The sequence below is a fragment of the Tupaia chinensis genome, unplaced genomic scaffold (genome assembly GCF_000334495.1).
Source record: "Tupaia chinensis unplaced genomic scaffold, TupChi_1.0 Scaffold144010_1, whole genome shotgun sequence".
Lineage (NCBI taxonomy): Eukaryota > Metazoa > Chordata > Mammalia > Scandentia > Tupaiidae > Tupaia > Tupaia belangeri.
In genome coordinates, this window is record NW_006203862.1 from 1,949,843 (window position 1) to 1,972,834 (window position 22,992).

Genomic DNA, 22,992 nt, shown 5'->3' on the forward strand with positions numbered 1-22,992 from the left:
GACCAGAGTCTGCTGAGACCTGAGCCAGAGATGAGAAGTTTATGACACAGTATTGTCTGCATCTGCATAAGACAAGTCAGAAGGTAAGGAAGCCAGAAATCCTGAGGGGCAAATGGAAGGGATGTGGTAATGGCCACTTCACTCCCTCAGGCTTCCATTTGTGGTAGAATCTATAGAAATGTTGAGAATTGAATACCCTTGGGTCATGATGCTTTTAAAAAGTAAGTCTTGATAAATTTAGTCAATCCTGGATGAAAACTTTGTTTACTTGTTTAAGGGTTGTAAGAAAGTTTTTGCTTCTTTTCTATCTTTTGTTCTTAACTTTCAGGGAAATAGTCAATGAATGCTCATTGGGCTGGCAAAAGTTTATATCCCAAAAAAGGTCTAAAAGGCGATGCCTTTTTTCCTCCACAGTAAGATTTTTATTCCCTTCTTTTTCATTTAAAAACAAACAAGAGAACGATGTCGACGCTACCCAGACGTAATGTTTTTGAATTTAGGAATATAAATTTTTTTCCAAAGGTCTTAAATAATAAACTTATTCCAGTTTGTTATAACAAAATGTGGGTCATCAGAGATGCTGTTGTTACAGGTCAAAGAGGTAAGTGTGTAGGAATGCTGTTTGATTTTTGTGTCTTCTTTTTTATTTTTCTTTGAATTAAAGACAATCTGTGGTATCATTTCTTCATCACTTTAACATTTATTTCCCAAATGCAGAGTTTTACTTAAAACTCATGGGGATTTAGTCTTGAACATGTGCTTGAATTGAAAACCGGAGACTTCATACCCTGTGTGTCTGCTACCGCCAGGCTGTAGCTGGGTGCAGATGGTGATGGGGAGAGCAGGGACTCCGTTTCGTTATTTAAGGGTCAAGAACTTCGTCAGTATGTTCAGGTCAACAGTCTTACATATACAATACCCTCGTTGCCTCAGTAGAGCTCAGTGATTTACAGATATTGGCATTATATGAGGAGTCTTCCAAAAATTCATGGAAAGTGGGTATTACAAAAAAAAACTATGCTTTGATTTCCATTTTTTGCCCCCCAACTCATACTTTAAATCGCATCTTTCTCTTTTTTTTAGAATAATTATTTAATCTGATTTGTTTTGATTTGACAAGAAAGGGAGAAAGCAAGCTGCTAGATCTGGAACATGAACCATGACCAGTCACGTGGGAGTCCAGTGCCTTAATCATCATGCCACTACCAGTCTCTTAATTTCATCTTCCATGAACTTTTTGAAGTACTCTGGTATAAAGGCAAATCCCTAAAGAACAGAGTTCTTGACACTTCCTAAGTTTTGAATCTAACTTGTAGTTGGAATTTACTGTTAAGTAGCTCTACAGAACATCACCATGCTCCCTCCCTATCTTTATTAAGATAAGAGCACCCACAAATAGAAATGTTATACCTGTTAACATGTGTCACTTCACAGTCTACTAACTAGAACATCTCATCTGCAAAATGATTCTTTTGTGCAGGGGATAGGTATGTGTGGAATATCGTTTTCTTCTTTCTTTGCTAAATCTCCTTTAACCATCTATTGTTTGAAAATAGAGCCATATTTCTCATAAGGGAAGAGATGCAGTTTGAACAAATATTTTAAAATATCATTTCCGTAATGTAGTCTATCAAAGAAGGGAGGGCAGAACCTCCAAGGGGCAGGGGAGAGTGATATTGCTTAAGATAATGTCAGAAAGTCTTGAGTACTTTGCGTTAAACGAAGGTTGAGAAATACTGTTTTAAGGCAACAGTTCTCAAACATTTTATGACTCTTCACCTCTGGGACATTTATCTGGAAATATTTTTGGTCGTCACAGCTAGGGACTGGCTGCTACTAACAAGTAATGAGTAGAGACCGGGGATACTGCTGGTCTACAATCTGATGCAAGATAGCCCTCACTCGGAACAGTTATCTGCCCAAAATGTCAATAGTGCCGAGGGATCTGTTTCAGAGGGCTCTGTTAATAATATTAAGATACTGGGCCCAGCAGGTGGTATGTGGTTAAGGGCACTGGACTCCCACATGGCCAACTGTGGTTCAAGTCCTGGACCTTTGCTTTCTCACTTCCCCCTCCGCCCCTCTCTCACTCTGTTCCTCTCTGGTCAAATTAAAATAAATACATAAATAAAGTTAAATAAAATAATTATTTAAAAATAACATTAGGATACTAGTTAATGATATTTGAAGATATGCAGTACACACAAAAGTTATTGAAGAGACCAAAATTAATCCTTATACAATTTGAATGAGAAAAAGAATACTTCTAGGTATAGTCAATGTTATGTTTTCCTTGTAATTTTTTTTCCTTTTTAGGTTTTTGTTATAGGGCGTGTCTGCTCGCTGGAGAGAGACAGATATAGTGAGAGGGAAAGTGAGAAATCACATACCACCCCCACCACCAGAGAAGATAGCTATGCTGCAATTCCTTCTCTTCATTCTCTTCCTGCAATTTTAGGAGGCATGCATGCACATGCACCCTGCATGATTTTCAAGCCACCAGGTCCAAGACTTGAACTATGGTTGACTGTGTGGGAGTTCAGCTCTTTAACCACCACATCAACTCCTGACCCTTTCCTTATCATTTCAATCATATGTTAGCTAAATTATGAAGTTATTCAGTGGAAACAACTCTAAGCCAGGCTCTCCCTCCTGATCTGCCACAGGTTTACAGAGAAAAGTTCCTAACCCCTACAGGGCCGACCGTGGTTCAAGTCCTGGACCTGGTGGCTTGAAAAATCACACTGGGCATGTGTGCATGCCCAAAATCCTAGGAGGAAAATGGAGGAGAATGATTGTGGCATGGCCACCTCCCCCGGGAGGCAATTTTTCACTTTCCCTGTCTCTTGTGTTTCTTCTGTCTTTCGCTCCGGTGCACACATGCCTTTATGGCAAAACCCTTTAAAAAAAAAAAAAAAAAAGTCCTAACCATTAGATGTAGATGACATGGGTTCCTACTGTACAACCTGGATCTGGCAGTGAGAAAGGAAGTCTAAACCCAGGGGTGAGAGCAAGGAGCACCATTTTTCTGATTCCCAATGGTCAATCTTGATTTCAGCAAGATTACTACGAATTCCTATGATTTGTTTTCTACCAATATGTACTTGCAAAAATGTCAACAAAACAGGTTTTTCTGGTAGACAAACATTGGTTTTTGACCCTTGAATGGCTAGCATTACTATTATTTATTTTTTAGCCTCAGAAAATAGTTTCCCAGTCTGAGCTGCTTCAGCAGACTGATCCGGCTATATCAAGAATCTCTGAGAGCAAAATTCTCAAGCACCTGAGGAGAGCGGAATAGATGAAAATCTGTGGATGACCTGATCTTATCATGGAATCTGACAACTTGGCTGCTGAAGACAAAGAGAGGTTAAACTGGGATATTAATGATATAAAACTGCCACAGGTACGTACTTGCTGTTAAGAATCTGCCTTCAGCATTTGGCAATGAAACGTTGACTAATAATCTGCCAAGATCTGGGAGGAAATTCATGAGGATTCCAACTGGGAATCTCTGGGAACTGCCGTTCCCCGAGAGCTTCAGCTGGACATTTGACTAAGGAGTATTTTTTAAGATTTTAACCATTGGGTGTGTGTGCCCACCAGAAAGAGACAGAGAACAGGAAAATGAGAAATGACTCCTGCCTCCTCTCTCCACCCCCCCAGGAGGGATGGTCATGCCACAATCTCTTCTCCTCTATTCTCCTCTTGGGATTTTGGACACACATGCACATGCACCCTGTGTGATTTTCAAGCCACCAGGTGTGGGACTTAAGTGTGGTCAGTCATGTGGGAATCTAGCACCTTAACCACCACACCACATGGTAGCCCCATGACTGAGGAGTTTTTAAAGGAGATCTCAAGACCTGTGATTTGAGCAGGTCTTTACCTGCCACACTCTCCCAGTTAGACTGAAGTAAAGAAAAAACTACTTCCGTTTTGGTTCAGATTTCATTTGGCTCAGATTGCATTCACTTTGGCTAGCTGGCGTAATAAAATCCATGATAATTTATTTGCCCATAGATTGACCCTTCATTATATACAAGTCCCCTATAATCTTACTTGCTATAGTAATAGCCTTAAACGCAATCTCCACATTACTTTAATGTCCTAGAGTATCCAGGTAATAGTACTCGTATGAGATATGCCATGCTCTTGTAGAACCTTGTCAACACCATATATACACACTAGGTTGCTTTCCAAATACACAGTGACATTCATTTCATGTTTCCTTTGCCTTCCTCTTTTGACAACTGAGTTTTAACTCTTGATTTGATGAAAGTATTAGTTGTTTACAACTGATTTTTCATGTGTATCATTTCTGATTTCTTGTCCTCCCTCTCTGGCATTTAAGATGTTTTCACTGGAAGATGTTCGACAAGATGACAAGAAAGGCTAAGTCTAATTTGAAGAAAGTCTAAGGCAATACCAAATAGTAAAAGGTCCATCCAGCCTGCCTCATTTTGGGGAACAAGGAATTGGAATTTTCCCTAGTAGGAGTGAGGAAATGGAGATTAGTCTTTTTTTTTTTTTTTTTTGTATGTGTTTTTTTTCTTCCATGAGAGAGACAGACAACCAGAGGGAGAAAGAGAGAAAGTCAGGCCCTTTCAACAGAGTCTTCTGTTGTCATCCACCCCATTTTGGCCAGCTCTGAATCATGGACTTACATGTGCACATCCAGCATGCTCAGGGAGCCCTCAGGACTTCAACCAAGGACCTTTCCCTATAGATCCAGTTGCTTTATCACTGAGCTACCTCCTGGCCATGAGTCCATAGTCTTGATTTATAACCATTCCAGATTTTCACTCTAATACTTTGTTTTGTTTCTCCGTAAATCCCCCCCCCCATTCTCTCTTGGTAGGTCTTGGAAAAGCTGGAGAATAACACATGTGCTCCACTTTCATTTTAGGGTAAAATTTCTACCTTCATTTAAAGTTGGTTCAATAAATGACAGCCAAGTCATACAAATGCCCATTCTGGGGATTTGTGTTTATAGTTGCTCTTTAAAATTTTTTTTATTTATAATTTTTTATTATTGTTTTTAATTTTTGCTACAGGGCATGTGCACTCACCAGAGAGAGAAAGAGAGAGAGAATGGGAAAATGAAAAAGCAAACCACCAGGTCTGAGACTCAAATCACAGTCAACCATGTGGGAGTCCAACGCCTTAACCACCACACCACCTGCAGGCCCTTATAGTTGCTCTTAACTAGTATTACAATTATTGTAGCCATTTTGGAGAAACTCACAAAAGTACATTTTATTTTATTTTTTTAGTTTGTAAGAAGGCATTTTTGTTTACCAGAAAGAGAGGAAGCACCTGTAATCCCTTTCCTCCATTTCTCCCTCCTGTCAGAATTTTGGGCACACATGTATATGTGCCTGTTGTGTTTTCAAGCTTCTGGGGCTAAGATTTGAACCACAGTTGACATGGGGGATCTGACTTCCCTTAACCATCACCTACAGGGTCAGTCTACAGTAAATTTCTATTACTTTTGGCTCAGCAACTTACATTTCTGTTTATTTCCTAATTTTATTATTGCAGTCCCCAAATAGAAACTAGGCATTCACAAAATCAGGCATTGAGGTGTCTAGGTGCATAGAAGGCTTTGCAATGTTACTTTCTAGAGCAGGAGTTTTAATGGATGCTGAGACCCTCCTGAAATGGTGGACCACACTGTATTAACATGCACTTTTTCTGGGACAGAAGATCTATAATATTCACCAAATCTATACACCAAAGAGATGAAGAACTACTTCCCTGCAGAGAAACTCATGGCTCATAAAAATTCACATTTTCACATGAATTTCCCAAAATGAAAATGTTCTCACCTACCCAGGAAATGAAACTGAGGCATTTACAGCAAAAATACACACTCGGTTTTGGAAGCATATCATTTACAGTTCATAGAAAAAGCCCTAAGGTTTCTCAGGGAAATAGTAAGTGCCTTTTAACGGGTTAAATACAGCAGGGAAATGATTAAACATGCAAATATATCTAAAGATATTCTTATTAGAGACAATATCATCTTCATCTGCATTCCTAGAGGTTCTGGAATTATGTCCAGAACCAGCTGAGATGAAAACGAAAGGTCTTGGATAAATCCTACAGCATAGTAGCTGAGTGTCAGAGGGGGCAGATCTCACGTGGCCAACTGTAGCTCTCCTAAGAAGAAGCTCTGTTAGCCACTGTTGCCCCAACTTGGCATTTTTTTAAAATAATTATTTTTAATTTTATTTATTCATTCATTTTTATTTTTTAATTTGACCAGAGAGAGACAGAGAGAGAGAGAAAGGGAGAAAGCAAGTTGCCAGATCTGGGACTCAAAACTGGGACTCAAACCATGGTGAGCCATGTGGGAGTGTCCAGCACCTTAACCACAAAGCCACCTGCTGGCCCCTGGCCCCAACTTATTTTTGACCATAGAACTCTTTTTTTCCATGGAATTTTTCAGGGAATTCATGTTCCTCAGATCACCTGTGCCACCCCCCGCCCCCCCACAAGTGGTTTGAAGGACCAAATGCAGTGGCATGTCGTTATTATAAATTTCCCCAATTTCATTCCCAGTTCCACCCTGCAACCTTTGGCGTTTATTCAAGCTTCTTGAAACTTGAAGCATGTGAGAGGAAGAATAAAAAAAAGGGATTTGCCTGCATGTTGCAGAGGTAATAATCCTGGCAAGAGAGTCAACCCTCTGGCCTGGTGGTCAGGGCAGCCAGATTCCACATGGCCAACTGCATGGGAATCTTGGCCCTGGCAGCTTGAAAAACATGCCAGGCCCATGTGTGCATGCCCCAGATCATGACAGGATGGAGAAATGGAGGGGAAAGGGTGGTTAGCGTAACCATGCCTCGTTGAGGACGTGGTTCTCATTCCCTGTCTGTCTCTCTCTCTGGCAAGCACATGTATAATAATAATAATAATAATAATTTGGGGGTTATTTTTTAGGAGTTTTTGCCTTAGGGCATGAGTACCTACTGGAGAGAGAAAGAGAGACACACAGTGAGAGAAAAATTGAGAAATCACTTTGTGGCTACGCTGCGATCCCTTCTTCATTCTCCCAGGATCTTGGACATGCATGCACACATACCTGGCATGATTTTGAAGCCACTGGGTCCAGGGCTCAAACTGTAGTTGGCCATGTGGGAGTCTAGCAACATAACTGCTATGCCATCTGCTAGTCCTACAATCATAGTTTTTAAAAATGGTTTTGGAAAGATTTCCAGATATATAAGATTTTATATTTTGTGAGCAGAGCTGGAGGCACAGGGGCAGACTATGAAAAGCACAGGACTTGGAGATCAAAGCCCTGGATTTTAATTCCAGTTCTACCTTTCTAGTTGTAGAGCCTCAGAGAGCTGTTTACCTTTTCTGAAACCCCTTTCTCTTGTGAAAATAAGAGAGTTGCACCAAACGATCTTTTTCATTCTAATAGTCTAAGATTCTAGAAATGTGCCTAACACAATGCCTGCCGTATATGAAATAACAAATGACAAAAGTGGAATTTATTAATGAATGGCTCTATTGCTTATAATCTTTGGGACTGGACAAATTGATTTTTCTTAAGTTTTAGTTACTTCCTCTGTAAAATAGAAGTGGTTCTCTTTTATATACCCTGCTTCAATCTTCCATTGTTTAGAGTAGTGTTTCCCAAAATGTGCTCTGTAGAGTACAAGTTACAAGGAAATGTAATAGATATTGTGTGTGAGGGGGACAAAACCAATACTTGGCTGAACAAAGTTAGCCAGATTTCTTGGGAACAGCAGTTGGCATAATGGCTATGTTGCTGGACTCCCATGTAGTTGACTGCGGTTTGCATCGCGGACCCGGTGGCTTAAACTCACGCCGGGCGTGTGCGTGAGTGCCCAAGATCCTGAGAGGAGAATGGAGGAGAAGGGATTGCGGCTTGACCATCCCCCCTGGGGGGTGATTTCTCTGTCTGTCTGGCGAGCGCACGCATCCTATAGCAAAAACCTCTCCAAAAAAAAAAAAAAAAAAATTTAGCCAGATTTCTTTTCCCGAGACTTGACCCTTTTCGTCTTCCTGTGAATTAGCAGCTCTCCTAAGTGAGAGTTCTGTGGTGTTGCCTTACCTTATTTTGGACCACGGAACACTTTTCTTTCTTGGAGCTCTCAGGTGATTAATGTTTCTCAGATCATCTGTTTGGCCAAAAAATTATGTAGCTTAAAGGACCAAATACAATTACTTGTTGCTGTTAAAATTTCCCCAATTTCATTCTCTAGTCTATCGTTATTTTTCTTTCTTAAAATAATTATTTCTTAAAATGTATTATTATTATTATTTTTTAATTTTTTGCAATTGGGCACACGCTCTCACCAGAGAGAGACAGACAAAGAGAGAAAATGAGAAAGCAAGCTGCCAGGTCCCGGACTTGAACTATGGTTGGCCACCATGCCACCTGCTGGCTGGTATTTTTCATTATTTTGTATTTTTGCCAGGATTATTATTATTATTATAAATATTTTAATTTTCCAGAGGGTGCATGTGCTTGCCAGAAAGAGACAGAGAAAGAGGAAGAGGAAGCACCCACCCCAGTGGGGTGTGGAATTTGGGGCACACGTGCACATGGGCCTGGCATGTTTTCAAGCCACCAGGGCCAGGATTCAAATTGTGCAGTCAGCCTTTTGGGGTCTGGATCCCACAGCCACCAGACCTCAAGGTTAGCACTCTAGCCAGGATTATTCTGCAGCATATCGGCAAATCCCTTTTCTGTTTATCCTCTCACACTTCAAGTTCCACATCTGGTTACCCGGATGCTAACGGCGTCTTTTGCTCTGAGAAATTCAGGTTAGTTTTTGACAGCAGTGAACAATGGTGTCCTTGTTAGGACATATGATATTTCCGAGTAGGTAGACTGTTTCAGACCCTGTAACAGGCTCAGGGATACTGGGACTATTACACTGTGTTGATTTTCATGAAAGAGCTCATCATCTTCTGGGCCAGTAGACCAAGATCTATGCCCGAACAGAGAATCAGTATCATCTAGAACAATTCAAAGAGCCTGGGGGACCAGCAGATGGCATAAGTGTTACATTGCTGGACTCTCACAGAGTCAACCATGGTTTGAATCCTGGACCCAACAACTTAAAACTTAACGCTGGGGGCATGTGCATGCATGCCCAAGATCCCCAGGAGGAGAACGGAGAAGGAATTGCAGCATGGCCATCCCCTCTAGGGGATGATTTCTTGCTTTCTGTTGCTCTATCTTTCCGGTGAGTGCTCACGCCCTAATGCAAAAAAAAAAAATCTCTGTCCAAAAAAAAAGAAAAATTCAAGGAATCTGAAAAAAGGGAGTATGTAATTCAGCAAGACACTGGCAGGGTATCAAAACAGAGCCTCTAGCACATGGCTTTGACAATCAAGGCAAAGGGAAAAGCCCCAGCTTGTTACCTCTTGAAGTCTTTGCTTGGAGGTGTACAGAGGTGCTCAGCAAGGTTTGGGAGAATACCGGGTGGGAAGGTGAGTTGGAAGCAGGCTACCTTTATTTTACAGGTAGTGTTAGGCTAGAAAGCCCCATGATCTGATTCAGAGCTTAGAAAGGCCCTGTTCCTTCTAATCCCCTTGCCTTCCGTGAACCTCCCCTCCCCTGTATTTGTTTCAAGTATCTTTTCTCCTTTTTTATTGTGTTTTTTCTTTGCAAATCTTCATTTCACTTGTTTCTGGCCATTTCTGTATCTTGATTCTGTTCCTCTTTGATGCAACTCCTAGGAAGCCAACCCAGAACTGCAGGCACTTGTCTTGATCAAAACCGTCATTGATAAGTCTCTGTTGCAGGCCGATGTAATAGACCAGTCATGTTTTCGCTTCCTACTCCCCTGAAGTTGTATTTGCATTTGAACAATTCAAATGCAGTTGCATTAGTCCAATTTTTGGTCCAAGCACCAAATGTCTGGTGTTGCTTTAGTCTGACCTTCATTAAAGGTGTGGCTGACAAGGTTCTGGAGCAGGGCACAGTCTTTGTTAATACTGCGTATACTACTTAAGAGTCGCTAAGAAATTTCTTTTTTTCTGGTTGAAATTGGGAAGGATATTTTTTCTTTCCCCCTAAATAATGTTCATTTCCCCAGAGAGAGAATACCATTCTGTTCCTACCACCAGCCAGTTTCTCTAAGCAGAAGTACAGGTTGTTCCAACAGCACCACAGCAGAAAACACCCTGAATTGTATTGTTCCTAACCACTGAGCAGATTAAACCACACCAAGTCATTAAATCACACAATTACAGGGTTTAAGTACATTTTTTATAGACAAAACATTCTCCACAATAGGACAGTAGAACCAATAAGAGGACATAGCTCCAATTAGTTCATTCCTGGACTATGATTTTAGCAGCATTTCCCTCACCTCTACAGAGATGAGCCCCGAATGTGAGCAAGGGTAAATATTTGAGCCCTCTGAATTCATGTGGTCAAATGTCATCAGAAGGAGGCAGTTAGAGGGATTAGATATGTCTTGGTGTTAAGGAACTGACAGGTAAACCAGAACCTGGAGTTCTTGTCAATTATTATCTGGCTGCATGATCAAGTCACATTGTCATTGGTCTGATGGGAACACCCATGACTTTGTTCTCTGATTTGGCTTCCTTCTTCACTTCAGGCCATTTGAACTTTTTGGGGACAACGCCACCTACAGGGCTCTCATCATCATGGGGGTCCCCCACTATTGTGGCACGAATTCTGCCATCCTGAGCTAGGGGTGAATGGAGATGGGAGCATTATTGCACCTGTGGAGGCGGAAGCTCCTGCCCACCAGCAGGTTCTACACTGACGTGGGTGGACTGGGAAAGGGAAGAAGGGATAAGAAAGGAGAGGTCGAGGTGACTGAGCGAGTTTGAAAGCTGGGGTAACGAACCTAGTTTAGTGTTTTCAAAGCAAACAAGGAACTTTGTCCTGAGTCTTGATCCTTTAACTAAGGCAGAAAATAGCAGGAGTCATGTAAGGAGTAATTCTTGAGCTGATGCAAAAGCATTTTGTTGAATCTCTCTTCTTCATAGCTCTTGGAGTTTGATTTCCAGTAGGCTCAGAAGAGATACATTTTTGAGAAGTTGTGTGTACATCAAAATATTGCTTGAATTTTTTTTTTCCGTTTTCCATAAGGGACATTTATTTTTTTTCCTCTGTCTGATTTGCTTAAAGGTGTGTCTGTTTGATAACCCTGTTCTTTTTGAAATGGATTTTTTAAGGATCAATAAGTTATTCATATAGTGTTTCAAAGCCTTGCATATAATTACTTTATGTAAGATTGGACTACATTCCAAATGAAAATCAAATATATAATAATCTAATGTAGAATTTTTTTATACCTTATTTCAGAATTTTTATTTGAACTCATTAGTTTTACATTTTAGTATAGATTTGATTCTTCAGATCCCTTATTAAAACTTGAAATATGTGGGCCCAGCTGGTGGCATGTTGGTTAAGGTGTCTGGATTATGCATGATCACTAAATGGATTCAAGTTCTAGACTCAGCAGCTTTAAAAACATGCAATGTATGTGTGCCCAAAATCCCGAGAAGAGAATGGAGAAAAAGGGATTGCAGCATGGCCATTCTCCATGGGGTGGAGGGGTGCTTTCTCATTTTCCCTCTCTTTCTGTGTCTCTCCAGTGAGTGCACACACTCTGTCCAAAACAATTCAATGCATGTATGCTTTGAAAACACATTTTGTATGCTTAAAGATGTACAATGATTAAATGTAAGGTAAAATAAATAAATGAAATAAAGGAGAAAAAACTTGAAATAGTTAAGTAAATTAGAGTGAAACAAGAATGAAGGTTATCTGAGGATTGCATAAACTTACGAAGATTTTGAGTGACTTAGAGGATTAAGTCTTTTCGTAAAAAATTACATACAGAAGACATAGAAATGTCACTTAAACCCTCAATGATGTTGCCCATGAGATTATAAAATATAAATGAGTTAGATTTACTGTTGAAAACCTTAGTAATATTCCCTTTCAATTATAAACTTCTTAACCAAGAGGAAAAACAAAGAGTTACTCATGAAAAGTTAGAAATTAAAATAAACATAGGCTCTAAAAAGAAGAAAGTATTGTGTGGGAAATATTCACGATGGAGAAAAAGGGATTGCAGCATGGCCATTCTCCATGGGGTGGAGGGGTGCTTTCTCATTTTCCCTCTCTTTCTGTGTCTCTCCAGTGAGTGCACACACTCTGTCCAAAACAATTCAATGCATGTATGCTTTGAAAACACATTTTGTATGCTTAAAGATGTACAATGATTAAATGTAAGGTAAAATAAATAAATGAAATAAAGGAGAAAAAACTTGAAATAGTTAAGTAAATTAGAGTGAAACAAGAATGAAGGTTATCTGAGGATTGCATAAACTTACGAAGATTTTGAGTGACTTAGAGGATTAAGTCTTTTCGTAAAAAATTACATACAGAAGACATAGAAATGTCACTTAAACCCTCAATGATGTTGCCCATGAGATTATAAAATATAAATGAGTTAGATTTACTGTTGAAAACCTTAGTAATATTCCCTTTCAATTATAAACTTCTTAACCAAGAGGAAAAACAAAGAGTTACTCATGAAAAGTTAGAAATTAAAATAAACATAGGCTCTAAAAAGAAGAAAGTATTGTGTGGGAAATATTCACGAAACAAGATGAAGAAATGATTTTTTTTTTCTTTTAAAATGTTACCTCTCTGAGGTCTTAAATTTCAACTTTCAGAAATCACTGTCATCCATTTGACATGTCAGTTCCTTTGCATAATCAGCATCTGAGTTTACTCTTAATTTTAAAGTAAAAAGATCTCAAAGACCCTAGTGAATGTCCAAGTCAAAAGATTGGGCACAAATATGTAGGCCAGAAACTAGTTTAATGTGAATAAACATCTTTGTAGCAATTTTCCTATTCCAGATTCTATTAAATTACTACTATATTAATAGTGGAAATAGAAAACTAGAGTATCAGTGTAGAGGCTATTAGAAAAAAGCTTAAGAGACAATAGAGATTCTTTCTTCTGCAGAGAAAAAGTCTCTGCTTTTATTGGAATATCTGAGATGCTCTCACAAATATTTTTCTCCTTTCAACTTGTGGGATTTATGGTACTGACCAGCCTGAGGGGCTCTTCATCTGAAAACGTGAAAACCTCAGCTCTCCCTAAGTCCTCCTTGACCTGATCTCTGCTCTCTTGACAACTGTACTTTGTATTAGAATAATTCAAATCCACCTGTAGATTGTTATAGTCCAAAATACTAGAACACTATATATTTTAATGTTTTAACTTATATTTTTATTATTTTAGGAGATAGGCTTCTATTGCTTTCTTAACATTTTTTTTGTTTGTTTTTGTTGTTAGTTTTTTGCCATGGGGCACGTAGACTCACCAAAGAGATAGAAGGAGGGAAAGTGAGAAATTTACCCCCCAGGGGAAATGGCTATGTCGTAATTCCTTCTCCTCTGTTCTCCTCTTAGAATTTTGGGCATGTACATACAAGCACCCAACATAATTTTCTTTCTTTCTTTCTTTCTTTTTTTCTTTCATTCTTCCTTTCTTTTTTTAAAAAATTATTTATTTATTTAATTCTACATATTATTATTATTATTATCATTTTGATTTGGCCAGAGAAAGACAAAGAGAGAAAGGGAAAGTGAGAAAACAAGCTGCTAGGTCTGAGACGGGAACTGTGGCGGGTCATGTGGGAATCCAGCGCCTTAACCACCATGCTACCTGCCAGCCCCATGCCCAGCATGATTTTCAAGCCGAGTCTGGGACTCGAACCTCAGTCAACCATAGGAGAGTCCAGTGCTTTCTACCACTCTGCCTGCTGACCCTTTAAAAAGTTTAAAAAAAAAAAAAAAACAATTTCTTTGTAAGAGAGTATGTGCATTCACAAGAGAGAGACAGAGAGAAAGAGAGAGGGAGAAAGAGAAAGCATCTTTCTTGGTGGAGCATGATCATAGCACAATCTGTTCTCCTCAGTTTCTTTTTCCTGTCAGAATTTTTGGCATGCACACACATGGGTCAGGCATATTTTTCAACCCTCTGGGTCTGGAATTCAAACTCTGTGATTGGCCATGCAGGCCACAGAGCCCAAAATATTATGCTTTCTGTGGCATTTCTGTGACAGAAAGCAAGAGTGTTGTTGGGGCTTTAGGTCAGGGGAAATAAGAAGAGAAAGAATCGGTGAAGAAACCAGGGGGTAGGGGGTTACTGCCGAGGGAACTTCTCTCCCTACTGTGCACCGAAGCTCATTAAGCTCAGAATTGCTAGGGAATTGGGAAAGAGAGAGAAACGGCTGGAAAAAGCAGATAGTCCAGTCAGCATCTTGGCCTGCCTCCTTTTGGGAAACTCAACTGCAGCCGTCCAGTGGACCAGAAGGGACTTGTTTGGTTTATGCCCTTCCCACTTTCTATATCAGTACCACACAGGAAAGGCCAGTCATTGTCATCACTCTGAGAAGGAAGGTCATGGAACAAAAGGTATACCAATCAACACTTCGTTTTATAAAGGCCTGGCGTCTTGTCTTAATTCAGCTTGGCATGGTGGAAAGCACGAAGTGAGCTTTTGTGGGGTCTTTGTCTCCCAAAGGCAAGTGGCTCTCACAGTCACATTGGTTGGTTGCCTGTGGCCCCAGGTCTAGCAGCGTAACAGCTTACACTGATACGCAGCCTGCTATGTGCCAGGCACTGGCTTATTGCTTGGTGTATGTTCATCCATTCAGTGTTCATGTTAGCTCTGTAAGGTTCTTACTCCATTTTGCCAAGTAGGCAATGGATATGTTGAGAGGAAAAAGACTCGCACCCAGTCAAGGTGCCTCCAGAGTACGTGCTCATAGCCAGCAGTCTCAACCGTAACGGGCCAGTCAGTGAGTAGTTTAGATTTTGTGTGCCATACAACTTCTGACACAGCTAATCACCCCTGCCATGGTAGTGTAAAAGAACTTAAATGAATGAATGCGGCTATGTTCCAAAATACTTAACAAAACCAGGCAATGGATCAGCTGAGCCCCTAATCTGCAGACCCAGCTCTTAACCACCCAATGGTACAAAAGCCCTCTTGTTTACATTTTATTTCCTCAGACCATGTCAGTCTCCATGATACTGCATCCAAATAACCAGTATCATATATAGGATTTGTAATTTATAGCACATCTACTCTTTACACACTTGTGAGATAGATTTTTATCAATGTCCCCATTTTAAAAATTATTTTTAGTTAACTAATTAATTAATTTTTAAAATGCTGTAAGGCACGCTCATTCCCCAAGAGACAGAGAGAGAGAGGGAAAGTGAGAAAGCATTCCTTAAGAGGGATGGCCGTGCTGTGATCCCCTCTCCTCCATTCTCCTCGGGATTTGGGACATGCATGCACACATACCTGGTGTTTTTCAAGCTGTTGGGTCCAGGACTCAAACCACACAGTTGGCCACATGAGATCCAGCCACTAACCACCATGCCACCAGCTGGCCCCAATGGTCCCATTTTAAAGAATGCAAAATGCGACTTCAGAGACAAAGTCACTTGCCTAGAGTCTCATGTTAAAAGATCTTTGGCATATTCTAAACCTGAAGTCTAACTCTACAAATGCCCGTCGATCCTGACACTGATGTTTGCATTTTCCTTCTAAAATTTCTTCTTTTTTGTTTGTATTCTGTGCTGTGCTTTTTTGTTGGGAAAGCAAAAGAGAAACATCCTGATCTCTCCGTATCTACCTTCTAGAATCTTTTATTTTGACCTCGTAGGATTTTCTAGATGAACAATGTTCTTATACCAGGCTGGGTCTCTGAAAGCTCGGGGGACAGGCACAGCCTACATTTAGCTGCTGAGACTGCTTGCTAGTTCTTGCTGTGAGAACTAGGCAAGACCTTTCCCATGGAAACTCTGTTCACCAACACAGGGCCTAGGAATATGAGCCACAATCTCAGCAAGTAACACTCACTTGACCTCAGAATACGCTGGGTGCTTTGCTAATATTTTATACTTACTATATTGAATCTATGGAACAACTCGAGGGAGGCAGGTCTCATTATCCCTGTTTTACAGATAAAGAAATAGGCACAGAAAGCAAAACAACTTATGCTAGAAGGACTGAGTACCCTGTGTGCCTGACCTTTTTAAAAATTATTCTTTGGGGGACCAGCAGTTAGCATAATGGCTACGTTGCTGGACTCCTATGTAGTCGACCGCGGTTCGAGTCCCAGAATTGGTGGCTTAAACTCGCCCCGGGTGCGTGCGTGCCTAAGATCCAGAGAGGAGAATGGAGGAAAAGGGATTGCGGCGCGGCCACCCCCCCTGGGGGATTAATTTCTTGCTTTCTGTTTGTCTCTGTCTTTCTGGCTAGCGCACGCACCCTATAGCAAAATCCTCTCCAAAAAAAAAAATTATTTTGGGGGGCCCAGCAGGTGGTGTGGTAGTTAGTCACTGGAGTCCCATGTGGCTGACTACTTTTCAAGGTCTGGATCTGGCAGCTTGCTTTCTCACTTTCCCTCTCTGTCTCTCTCTGTTCAAATTTTTAAAAAATAATAATAAATAAAATTAAATAATTTTTAAAAATATCTCTTTTGTTTTGAATTGCCAGAGGGTGTGTGCACTCACCAGAGAGAGAGACACAGAGAGACAGAGGAGTAGAGAGAGAGAAAGAGGGGGAGAAAGCACCACCTAGTGGGGTGTGGTCATGCCACGATCCCTTCTCCATTCTGTCAGGATTCTGCACACAGGCCTGCGCAGACACACACCTGGCATGTTTTTCAAGCCACTGGAGCTGGGGTTCAATCCGTAGTTGGTCATGCAAGATCCGGCTCCCTTAACCACTAGGTTATAGGGTCAGGCCTAAAAATGTTTATCTTGCGAGAGATAGCACAGCATAAAATTTACCATCTTTTTAATCTTTTAGTGCATGGTATAGGAGTGGTAATAGATACTGAGCAAGAGCTCTCTAGACTTTTTCATCTTATAAAACTGAAACAACTCCCCTTATCTCTGACTTGTTTTGTTTTGGTTTTGCTCTAGGGTACATGTGCTTGCCAGAGACAGGGGAGGGAGGGAAAGTGAGAAATCACCCCCGTGGGGATGGTCGTGCTACGATACCTTCTCCTCTACTCTCTTCGCGGGATTCTGGGCACACTCGCACACACATGTGCCTGAAGTGATTTTCAGGCCTCTAACCACTGAGCCATGTGGGATCCAGTGCCTTAACCTCCGTGCCACCTGCTGGTTCATCTCTGACTTTTTAAAGGATAGTTTAGTTGGCAGCTCATGCTTGGTAACTACAATGGCACTTCAAAAAGCTCGTGGAAACATGGGATGAAAAATACAAGCTTATTTTGGTGCAAAAGTTTTGAAAACCTTGTATAGTTTTTCATAATTCACACTTTCCATGAACTTTATGGAGATGCTGCATGATGCCAGTGCTAAGCAAGACCATAGAAACTTCCAGTCAAAATAAGCTCTTCCTTACACTTCTGCCATGGAGTTGAGAAACAGGAAGACACTCTCCATGGAGGATGAGGTGGCTCTTAGGATCTTTCTGAATCAGAGCGCTCTAGTCTCCCCACCAATTACCTCTGGTGGTTTGCAGAAACCTGTAGGATTCCCACGAAGGTCACTGTCATGTGGGATGAGCTTTTCTTGCACTGCCCCACTATGCTGTTTTCCCCAGGTATTGCATAAGAGCGTAATATGACTTCACCCTCAAATATCCGTACTGAGGTTGGTCAGTACTTTTATCACCAAGGGCTGGGGAGCCATCAGCCGCATGGAGCTCAAGGGCCTTGATTGTGCCTCATTTCCGTCCAGTGGCCCATTTCTGTCCAAGGCTTCATAGACGTGGCAGTTGCTCTGTTGTGGTTGTGCTAGACTGGCACTTCTCCAGAATTAAATTTAGGGTAATCTTTGCCAAAAGTTTCTGCCTAGCTTTTTTTTTTTTTTTTTTTTTTTTAATTTTACTATAGGACATGTGTGCTTGCTGGACAGAGACAGAGAGATAGAAAGGGAAAGTGAGAAAGGTCCCTGAAGGGGGATAGCTACACACAGTCCCATCTCCATTGTCTTGGGATTTTGGCCACACATACACATGTGCCCTGTGTGTTGTGTGTGTATGTGCGCATGTATGTGCGTGGGCATGTTTCTTTCCTTTTGAAAAACAGTTTTGTTATAGAGTGTGTATGCTTGCCAGAGAGAAGGACAGACAGAAAGAGAATGGGAAGTGAGAAATCACCCCGAGGGCAGATGGCCAGCCGCAATTGTGCAACACACACACACACACACACACACATCCCCAGAGTGGTTTTCAAGTCACTGTTCTGGCTGTACCTGGTGGATTCCAGCAACCTTACCCAGCTGGCCTCTGCCCAGCTCTTGAATGCCAAACTCCCTTCACGTCCATTGACTCAGCAGTGATGGGCAGTTTTGTTCTAGCCTAACCTATGAGGGTATTCTTCGTCTTTCTATCAGAATGTGAAGAAGACCGACTGGTTCCAGGAGTGGCCGGACTCCTACGTGAAGCACATCTACAGCTCGGAGGACAGGAGCGCCCAGCGGCACCTGAGCAGCTGGGCCATGCGCAACACCAACAACCACAACTCCCGCATCCTCAAGAAGTCCTGCCTGGGCGTGGTGGTGTGCAGCCGTGACTGCTCTGCAGAGGAGGGGCGCAAGATCTACCTGAGACCTGCAATCTGTGACAAAGCACGACAAAAGCAGCAGAGTGAGTGGAGCGTGGTGGCACCACCCAGGGAGCTGGCAGCCATTCAGAAGCCCCTGACTGATGGGCTGCTAGATTCTAGCTCACCCTCTGACCCAGCCCTTGCATTGAAGAGTAGTAAAGACCAAGGTTGTTCCAACATAGAGCATATTAAGGGAGAACCAGTGTCCCTGCTTGCCCCTCAGAGCTGCCATGCCTAGAACACCCATCATTAAAATTGCTCTCAGGACCAGCGGATGTTGTAATGGTTAAATCGCTGGACTCCCACGTAGCTGGCTGCGGTGCAAGTCCCAGACACTTTATGGAGATGCTGCATGATGCCAGTGCTAAGCAAGACCATAGAAACTTCCAGTCAAAATAAGCTCTTCCTTACACTTCTGCCATGGAGTTGAGAAACAGGAAGACACTCTCCATGGAGGATGAGGTGGCTCTTAGGATCTTTCTGAATCAGAGCGCTCTAGTCTCCCCACCAATTACCTCTGGTGGTTTGCAGAAACCTGTAGGATTCCCACGAAGGTCACTGATGCTGTTTTCCCCAGGTATTGCTTAAGAGCGTAATATGACTTCACCCTCAAATATCCGTACTGAGGTTGGTCAGTACTTTTATCACCAAGGGCTGGGGAGCCATCAGCCGCATGGAGCTCAAGGGCCTTGATTGTGCCTCATTTCCGTCCAGTGGCCCATTTCTGTCCAAGGCTTCATAGACGTGGCAGTTGCTCTGTTGTGGTTGTGCTAGACTGGCACTTCTCCAGAATTAAATTTAGGGTAATCTTTGCCAAAAGTTTCTGCCTAGCTTTTTTTTTTTTTTTTTTTTTTTTTTTTTTTTATAGAAGTTGTGTTTTTTGGGTGACATGTGTGCTTGCTGGACAGAGACAGAGAGATAGAAAGGGAAAGTGAGAAAGGTCCCTGAAGGGGGATAGCTACACACAGTCCCATCTCCATTGTCTTGGGATTTTGGCCACACATACACATGTGCCCTGTGTGTTGTGTGTGTATGTGCGCATGTATGTGCGTGGGCATGTTTCTTTCCTTTTGAAAAACAGTTTTGTTATAGAGTGTGTATGCTTGCCAGAGAGAAGGACAGACAGAAAGAGAATGGGAAGTGAGAAATCACCCCGAGGGCAGATGGCCAGCCGCAATTGTGCAACACACACACACACACACACACACATCCCCAGAGTGGTTTTCAAGTCACTGTTCTGGCTGTACCTGGTGGATTCCAGCAACCTTACCCAGCTGGCCTCTGCCCAGCTCTTGAATGCCAAACTCCCTTCACGTCCATTGACTCAGCAGTGATGGGCAGTTTTGTTCTAGCCTAACCTATGAGGGTATTCTTCGTCTTTCTATCAGAATGTGAAGAAGACCGACTGGTTCCAGGAGTGGCCGGACTCCTACGTGAAGCACATCTACAGCTCGGAGGACAGGAGCGCCCAGCGGCACCTGAGCAGCTGGGCCATGCGCAACACCAACAACCACAACTCCCGCATCCTCAAGAAGTCCTGCCTGGGCGTGGTGGTGTGCAGCCGTGACTGCTCTGCAGAGGAGGGGCGCAAGATCTACCTGAGACCTGCAATCTGTGACAAAGCACGACAAAAGCAGCAGAGTGAGTGGAGCGTGGTGGCACCACCCAGGGAGCTGGCAGCCATTCAGAAGCCCCTGACTGATGGGCTGCTAGATTCTAGCTCACCCTCTGACCCAGCCCTTGCATTGAAGAGTAGTAAAGACCAAGGTTGTTCCAACATAGAGCATATTAAGGGAGAACCAGTGTCCCTGCTTGCCCCTCAGAGCTGCCATGCCTAGAACACCCATCATTAAAATTGCTCTCAGGACCAGCGGATGTTGTAATGGTTAAATCGCTGGACTCCCACGTAGCTGGCTGCGGTGCAAGTCCCAGACCCGGCGGCTTAAAACTCACACCAGGTACATGTGCGTGTGTGCCCAAAATCCCAGCAGAGAACAGAGCAGAAAGGATTGAGTGTGACCATCCCCCTTAGGGGATGACTTCTTGCTCTCTGTCTCTGTCTCTCTGGCGAGGGCACACTCCTTATAGCAGAAATTCCTCTTTAAAGAAAATTGACCTTGGGACCAGCAGTTAGCATAATGGCTATGTTGCTGGACTCCCATGTAGCCGACCATGGTTCAAGTCCCAGACCCGGTGGCTTAAACTCATGCCAGGCACATGTGCATGTGTGCCCAAGATCCCAAGAGGAGAATGGAGGAGAAGGGATTGTGGCATGGCCATACCCCCTGGGGGGTGATTTCTCACTTTCTGTCTCTCTGTCTCTCTCTGTCTTTCTGGCTAGCACACGCACCCTATAGCAAAAACCTCTCAAAAAAAAAAAAAAAGAAAGAAAAAATTAAATTGATCTTGGGGATCAGCAGGTGGTGTGGTGGTTAAGGAGCTAGACACTCCCAGATGGCCGACCGTGGTTCGGGTCTGGCCCTGGTCGCTTGCTTTCTCCCCCTCTCTCTCTGCGTCTCTCTCTGGTCAAATTAAAAATAAATAAATGAATAAATAAAAATGAAATAAATCCTTAAAAAAAATTGATCTTTTGGTTTAAGGCATCTGATTTGGGGTCCCTGCTAAAAAGATGTATCACTCAGGGGGCTCACATTAATTCGTCAGTGGTCCCTGTAAAGTTCAGGAGAAAGGAGTTTATCAGACTTGCATTCTGATGTCTTGGGAACTGGGTCCGTAAGTGATGTCAGTGAGTGCGTTCTCCGGCATGGTGACAAGGGACTGAATTTGACTCCTTCAGGCTCGTGTTACAGTCATATGCTGAGGTATTTGTTCATTTTTTAAAATGGTAGTCACTGGATTGTGAAATACACACATTCATTGTTCCCTGTGACTTGCCTTCTTTGCGCCTCAAATTACTTCACGTTCTTTCTTCGTAATTTGTCTTCAAAACTTGCTCTCAGGGCAGGACCTGGCTTCAGTCACTTATACCTTAGTGAAAATTTAGTAGCTGTGCTCTTTCTCATGTGGCCTAGCCTCTTGCCCTTTAGTTCTGATTGTGAAATGAAAGAATGTTTTTCTGTTCTCTATAAAGAATTTAAAATATCAGTAAATAAGCCAGGAGAGGTCTTCTGCTCAGAAAAATTCTCCTCTGACCTGTAAAATACCTTACTCCGTAGGCAACTGCTTACTCCACCCAAGTGTGAGATCAGTCGGGGCCATGACGGTGGCCAGGCCTCGTAGGATCTAGGGTAAACCCAGCCGGTGAAGCCCATTAAACTGTGTTTATTCTCTGCATTTGAGAGTCAAAACTAAAGCAGTCAGTGCTGCAGAGACTCGGGATACACCAATATGGTGGTGTTACTCTCCTCTGTTCTTTTGTAGAGAAACGCTGCCCCAACTGCGACGGGCCCCTGAAGCTAATTCCTTGCCGAGGCCATGGGGGCTTCCCTGTCACCAACTTCTGGAGGCATGAAGGACGCTTCATATTTTTCCAGGTAGGATGTGAGTTACTTATCTGATTCTGCCTCTCAAGTATGAAGAGTTTCACCAGAGGCTAGAGGTACATAGGTGAACCCAATACTGAGGACTCATGCTGTGGGAGAGTGAGTGTCTGAACCCCACATTCCAGTAGAGGTTTAAATCGCAGAGCCCTAGGAGAGGAACTGGCGGACTCTGCCTTGGGTTCCTTAGGAGAGGCAGCAGTGAATCTATTGCACTCAGGTTAGCACGCCACCACCAGCAGCCTTCCCCACACCCGAGTTTGTGCTTTTAACGAGCACTGGAACCCTAAGGTGACATTCCTCCCAAGTCCCAGCTTCCTGTAAAATGTCTAAGAAGCACGGATGGGGCCATGGTGTAGAGAGTGGTGGAGTGGACTCTGATGGCAGCTGCCTACGTTTGAGTGGAGTACTGGTAAACCAGCTCTGCAAAGTGAGAAAGTCCTTATTTGTGGCTTTTGCCAGTTTCTGTGGTGTAACTATTCCCATGAGTGAGTCAAACTAGTAGTCATTCCTTTTTTTTTTTTTTTTTGAGAGAGAGAGATTTTTCCTGTAGGGCATGTGCGCTCACCAGAAAGACAGAGAGAGACAGAGAGATAGAAAGCGAGAAATCATTCCCCAGGGGGCATGGCCACACCACAATCCCTTGTCCTCCATTCTCCTCTTGGGATTTTAGAAACAAGTCTAGAGTTTCAAGCCACTGAGTCTGGGACTCAAACCACTGCTGACTGCATGGGAGTCCATCACCTTAGCCGCCACCTGCTGGCCCCACTAGTATCTTTTTTTTTTTTTTTTTAAAAATTTTTTTTTGGGGGGGGCCCAAACGTACGTGAAGTGGCTCT

General features: G+C 42.5%; 1 protein-coding gene across 1 annotated transcript in view; it reads left to right on the plus strand.

The window, feature by feature from the left end:
- Positions 1-3,303: 3,303 nt before the first annotated feature.
- The window catches only part of GCM1 (GCM transcription factor 1), a 24,800-nt gene continuing 5,111 nt past the window's right edge, over positions 3,304-22,992 (plus strand). Inside the window, exons 1-3 of the mRNA XM_006165717.2 lie at positions 3,304-3,406; positions 18,442-18,694; positions 22,035-22,147. Coding sequence (XP_006165779.1) covers positions 3,332-3,406; positions 18,442-18,694; positions 22,035-22,147 — 441 coding nt within the window. The 5' untranslated portion in view covers positions 3,304-3,331. The remainder of the gene's footprint in view (positions 3,407-18,441; positions 18,695-22,034; positions 22,148-22,992) is intronic.